Genomic DNA, 6277 nt, shown 5'->3' with positions numbered 1-6277 from the left:
GCATTCAAAGTGACACAACTCGACAACCTCCTCTACTAAAGTATTTATGGGTCGAGACGTGTTGAACTTGACTTGTAGTCTCCACGCATCGATGGAGATGGTTGGAGCCATCCAATTCCTTCCATCGGTATTATTAATTTCTCGCAATTATTACAGTTCAAAGCGGCATACATCAATTTAGCCAACGTTGGCAAGAAATGTGACCTTTAGGAATATGATTATTTCATGGACCTTCGACAAGATTTATTTATTTATTTATTTATTTAAGAGATTACAAATATAATAAATCGAATGCATGGATTAGTTAACCCCATAAACTTCATAAACCAAAGCTATCAAAGTTGGGCTAGAAAAATAGAACCAAAAATTTAGTAGTTCCATTACCAATTCTTGTACAGTGATCGTGAGCTTATTCAACAAAAAATAATAATAATAAAAGAAAATGTTATCTTCATGGTGATATGAAAATTTGAATTCTAACTACACCTCATAATTTATTGTAGTCTTGTGTGACGGACAACCCTAAAATTGACCAAAATCTAAAGGAGATGCACCTACCACAATAAGATGCTGACGTTGATCTAACCACAATTCAACCGAGTTAAAGCCATGTTAGTATGGTTGGTTGATTGTCCTATCACTAATCATATTAAATGTATGTATATATATATATATATTGTATCTCTTTAAATTCATTGCTCTTTTAACTTGTAAACATGTGAGTTAGACTAGTCAAACTTACGTAAAGATGAATTAGATTATAGTGTTCATATTTTTGGTTCCATTGTCTATAATTCGCCTCAGACAAGTGATATTTTGAGAAAGCTTGGTGCAGAGTGATTTCGTTTCAGAAGTATCTTTGTCCTATCTGACCCTATTTTTTGTGCCCACCAAAAGTTGCAGTAATATTCCTATAGCATAAAATATTATGGAAAAGAAAGGAAGAGGGAGAGGGAGATCATTATTTATTCTGAGTAAGGTTCAGTTCAATCATTTCCCACAACAAAAATGCTAAGTTTAGGGGTTTTTGGTTCCTATTTTGTCCTCCTAAAATTCACCCAATTGATGGATGGGAGAGAGGAGAGGAGAGGAGGTGTTGTTGGTTTGTTTGAGTTGTTTTGGCAACTCCCCAACGGAGGAGGTTCTGTGTTATGGGTTGGAATTGTTTTTGGTTTTGGCTCGTTTGGGTTCTTCCCCCACTCCCATAGTCCATAAAGAGGTGGGGTCACATGACACAGACATTCGTGTCACCAATCTATCTCTCAGTGGATTGCAGATGCCATGTTATCACCGGCGCAGAGCAAACTTATAATACAATTTTCCAATCGACTGATTCCCTCCCTATCGGCGGCCTACCCACCTTGCTGTCTCTCTTCTGCTGTTGTTGCTGCTGCTGCTGAGGTTGTCCCTGCACCTGCACCTTCACCTCCCCTTTCTTCGTCAGCAGAAGGGAACCCAACGGAGGAAGGAAAGAAAACATTGGAGCAGCCCCGAAAAGATCGCAACTTTCCATGCTCTCGGACCTCTAAGCGGCAGCGGGTGGCATCTCCAATGGGAATCTCGTCGGAGGAAGCTCAGGATCGAAGGATGCAGGGGTGGCTGTACCTGGTCCGGTCTAATCGACTTGGGTTGCAGTACTCGAGGAAGAGGTACTTCGTTCTTGATGGCAACGCCCTCAATTGCTACAAGAACGTACCCGCGTCAAATAAAGAGGTATGTACGACCCCTTCTTGATGTCCCTTCACTTGGTTTCTTGGTGGTCTGGACGAAAGGTAGGTGCTTGACCCTCTGGCTTACTCTCTTTACGGCAAAAGATGACATCTTTTAGTTGTTTCATCGATCTTGTTGATCAGCAAGAGAGAAGCCAGGTTATTTCTTTGCTCTTCTTTTGTCTTTCAGAGATCCTTATAGATGTTTGGTTGTTTTGTTGGTTCGGTTTGATCCGACTACTGTCTTGAGCATAAATGGATCCAAATGATGAAGGATCTTCAACCGATTCATGTGTCTTGGGATTCTTCTAGTGATGAAGGGTGGTGGTAGATTTTTTTTTGTTGGACTGTGGGCGGTGACAATGCGTGGTGGGTATGATGGCGAAGGTGAATTCGGCGTCAAGGAAAGATGATAGGCGGTGGGCAACTACAGGAGGGGGCTAATAATGGCGGGCACTGGACGGTGATGACTTGTGATTGGTCGCTGTGATGAGTGTAATAAAGAAGACTTCGTTGGGGACAATCGCTAGACATAATCAGACAGGCAAAAAGGATGCTGCCATATTACTACTTAGTTTTCATTTAAGTTACGTTTTTCATTGAAAACTAAAAGCAGATTTCCTATATGATTTTCTTTTCGTGTTCTTTTGGATTTTCCAGAATAGAAGGCTAAATGAAATAGGGCTTTATACTTTTTAGATGAGCATGATATTATAGACAGGCATGCAGTCTTAATGTTATTGTCGGTCATCTTATGTGAAATGACCCTTTCATTTTCTATTTCTTCATCTTGTTCCTCCTCGTGGACATTTGAGTGATTTACCATGAGACAAGTGGATAAATGATCGAACAGGACCAGGATGAGACAGTTCATTCATTATAACTTTTTTGAGCTTGCGAATTCCTAGTTGAGATCAATCATCAAACCACAGATTTTTAGTTTTTTTGTTCCTTTTTGTCCTTTGTGCTATTTATATAGTCATAAAATTATCCGCTTCTTAACTGATTTTGCAATGATATGTAACACCAGTCTGCTGAAGCTTTATCCACCTAGTTGCAAAGAGTTTTTCATTTTAATGATTTCACATTCCTATTACCAACCTGCAGGTGAATCATGTGTTAACAGATTGTCTTTAGTCAACAGGATTGTAAGCAACATGCATGACTTGTTCTTATTATAAGAATTTGTGACAGATCAGGACATACATTTGTGATATGCACAAATTATAGTACAACTCTGTGCATTGTTTCTGGATCTGATACTGGTCATCTTGCCATTTATCCAATCTAGAGTGAAATTTGAATACCTAGATATGTTTCTTACCCATGCAGGGCTCTGGCTTTGTAGGATCTAACCGAACCTTAATAGGCTGATTAGGTATGACTAGGACTCACATCTGATCAAAATATTGGACCCTAGAGTATGGTAACTTCTCTTCTTATTATTCAATAAACTGGCTGAACCTGTGCAACAATGTTGCAAATCATGATACGTGTTTTCTTGTTCAATCATTTCTTGGCAACTTATTGTGATGCTGTCTGTATCTGCTGATAATATTTTTGAGTTTTGCAGAATGTTATTTTTTTCTTCTTTTTAATTTGTTATGCATAAATACTCCAAATCATATCTTGAATTTTCTGTGTTATCAGGAACCTATTAGAAGTGCAGTGATTGACTTCTGCATACGCGTCACAGATAATGGGAGAGAGAATATGCTTAGAAATGTACAACATAAACCTGACTTATATTACTAACTCAAAATTAATTAATCCCGTCAATATAGTTACATGATAATTTCCACTATCGCAAAGTTCATCACCCAGTTATAGATTTGCATGGTAATTTGCAGGTCATGTATGTATTTACGCTGTGCAGTGCCTCTAATCACAAAGATCAACTTAAGGTGTGTTGGAATTTCACTTACTTTTCTAGCATTTTCTATTAGTAGTTTTTTTTTGTTGCTTTTTTCATGGATATGAAGAATGGCCAAACCTTGCAGTTGGGTGCCAGAAGCTCGGAAGAAGCTGCAAGATGGATCAGATCTATAATGGAAGCAGCATTAAAGGTTTCGATGCTTTCTTTTACCTCATTCATATTCCTTGACAATTATATATAACATCTTTCCACACTTGTAGGAGGACCCAAACAAAGAAGAAAATGTTGTAGCTTGTTCAAAGAGAAGATGCCAATCATTTAGGTTTAACGTCAGCCCTTCTCAACCAGTAATTGATTTTATATGTTTGTAGCTTCTATGGATTGACTGTAACGCAATTTTTTGCTTGTGTATGGAATAGGCATGCATTAGCTTGCAAAGGATTGGTTCCTGTAACTAACATTTTCATGTTTTTCATTGATTGCTCAATTTTCTTCCTTAAATTTATCCGTGTTCTGACTACTCTTCTGGTATGAAAAAGGGCCTTAAAAATTGATCATTCTAGATGCTAATATGGGCAACTACATTTGTTTTTTATGTAATTAGAGAATTTCCATTCAGCATGGAACAACTGCTATGGCTTTAAAAAGATGGTCTTTGTGGCTTTTGATGGTCTCTACTACTCGTCATTGCCTTGATGAGACATTGGTTGAGTTATTTTCTTCTTTATTCCATGGAGAATCCACAGGGCAGAAATTTGTATGTTGTTATTGTACATAGACTGTATACCAAAGCCCTTTAACAGAGAATGGAAGAAATTTTTCATGGGGGTGGACAATGTCAACTTGCCAATTATTTGACACTTGTTCTTGATAATGTTATTACTTTTTGTGCATTTAGTTCATGTATGGATCCCTGATCTGTCTATTGATTGCTTTAAGAATATCTGTCTAGTGATTTCTTTAGATTATGGACTTAATGAAGTCATTTTACCTTTTTCTTCTGAAAATTTATTTTTTTATCAATATTATGATTTTATAGGCTGCGTCATGCAAATGGGAGAGGCAGGAAGCACCCTTTAGGTCAGTGTATATGTTCTTTTAACCTCTTTTAGTTTAGCTCTAGTTTCTCCAACAAAAATGTTTGATCATACAAAATGTCAAATTCCTTTGACAAAATTCTAGCATCCTACCAAGTATTGCTATCATGGACCACATCATGTTTCAATTGTTGTTTTCTAGTGACCATATGTCAGCATGGTCCGAGATTTTGGCACACTGACTAGGACAACTCTGAAGTAGGAGGAAAGCTATACATATTATAACATCACATATTTTCTTATTCTTGTTCTTCCAAAGACCCAGCAGATCCATTACTAATAACTATTAGAACCAATTTGGCACATTTAAGCAAAAATTTATTTGACCAAAATATTGAGATTGTTACAAAATTTCTAAAAAATCTTATTGTGTTTACTGGCTCTTCCATTTTGCTTACCTTCCACTAAATTATTTTCCTACAAATTGCTCTTAGATTGGACTGTGTTCACATCTGTTCTTGCGGATCCTACAACAGCTGATGTAATTGCACCTTCCACATGGACAATAGTTGGCTGCAAAAATGGTAATCATTTATCTTTTTCTTTTACCAAAGGTTCATTTCTAACTGCAGCTTTTATGCATAGGCTTACGGCTGTTTAAGGAGACAAGAGATGCTGATTCTCATGGAATGGTACCTATTTTGGCAAACAATAATGATTTATCAAGTTTTTGGGATGCTAATGGGGATTATCTTATCAGCATTGGGATGATCATCCAGCTTTAATGGCAGTAGGTGTTATTGATGCAACCTCTGAGGCTGTTTTCCGGAGAGTTATGTCTCTTGGTCCATCAAGATCAGAGTAAAGATCCCTACTTTTTGTCACCTGCATGTTCTATCAGTTTGAGAAAATATTGATAATCTCCTCACTGAGAAGTCACTTTACCAAAATTTTAGATATTGTTGTCATGATGTGATTGCAACCTATTTTATCAGAGCATGATGTCCGACATTTTTAACAGATAAGAGATCTAGATTATGTAATGTTATGAGTAGCATATACTGAAATCTTGTAGTCTTGTACCATATTTCTGAAACAAGAGAAACACGGCATCAGCCATAAAGGAAATGAAATGAGAAGTCATATTACGTCCTTGAGTTTGGCAATTTCTATTTCTAGAAAATAAGAATTTTGTTTTACTCTATTCAGGAAGTAAACTATGAAGTTTTCTTGCAGATGGGATTTTTGCTTACTAGAAGGTAATGTTGTTGAACACTTGGATGGTCACACTGATATCATTCACAAAAAATTGCGTAGTGATTGGTTGCCATGGTCAGATTCAAAGCTCTTAGATTACTGAAATTTCATCTATTTCTACTTATTCAATAATCACTCACATTATAGTGTTAGTTTGCAGGGGAATGAAAAAAAGGGATTTATTACTACGGCGCTATTGGAGAAGGGAAGATGATGGAACATATGGTAATGGCATTCGTGAATGATTGGTAATTCTTAAGTTACAGAAATATAACATCATATATATTTTGACTTTGTGACAGTAATACTCTATCATTCTTTTTCCCACCAAAAATGTCAACCTGAGAGAGGCTACGTTCGTGCCTGCCTTAAAAGTAATGTATGCTTAAAACTCAGGC

At 36.9% G+C, this 6277-nt stretch overlaps 1 protein-coding gene across 2 annotated transcripts in view; it reads left to right on the top strand.

Annotated features, from left to right (window-relative positions):
- The first annotated feature begins 1229 nt into the window (after nucleotides 1-1229).
- Nucleotides 1230-6277, top strand: part of LOC135651775 (protein ENHANCED DISEASE RESISTANCE 2-like) — a 28530-nt gene continuing 23482 nt past the window's right edge. Inside the window, exons 1-12 of one of the 2 annotated variants that reach the window (XM_065172195.1) lie at nucleotides 1230-1713; nucleotides 3360-3434; nucleotides 3560-3613; nucleotides 3710-3775; nucleotides 3846-3907; nucleotides 4625-4665; nucleotides 5117-5206; nucleotides 5268-5314; nucleotides 5383-5483; nucleotides 5859-5954; nucleotides 6040-6104; nucleotides 6182-6253. In XM_065172195.1, the coding sequence (XP_065028267.1) occupies nucleotides 1282-1713; nucleotides 3360-3434; nucleotides 3560-3613; nucleotides 3710-3775; nucleotides 3846-3907; nucleotides 4625-4665; nucleotides 5117-5206; nucleotides 5268-5314; nucleotides 5383-5483; nucleotides 5859-5954; nucleotides 6040-6104; nucleotides 6182-6253 (1201 nt within the window). In that variant the 5' untranslated portion in view covers nucleotides 1230-1281. The remainder of the gene's footprint in view (nucleotides 1714-3359; nucleotides 3435-3559; nucleotides 3614-3709; nucleotides 3776-3845; nucleotides 3908-4624; nucleotides 4666-5116; nucleotides 5207-5267; nucleotides 5315-5382; nucleotides 5484-5858; nucleotides 5955-6039; nucleotides 6105-6181; nucleotides 6254-6277) is intronic. The other variant, XM_065172200.1, reaches the window with a different exon arrangement.

Source organism: Musa acuminata, chromosome BXJ1-4 (assembly GCF_036884655.1).
Source record: "Musa acuminata AAA Group cultivar baxijiao chromosome BXJ1-4, Cavendish_Baxijiao_AAA, whole genome shotgun sequence".
NCBI lineage: Eukaryota > Viridiplantae > Streptophyta > Magnoliopsida > Zingiberales > Musaceae > Musa > Musa acuminata.
Note: the sequence above shows the minus strand (reverse complement) of the source record. Positions and strands in the feature narration are given on the sequence as shown.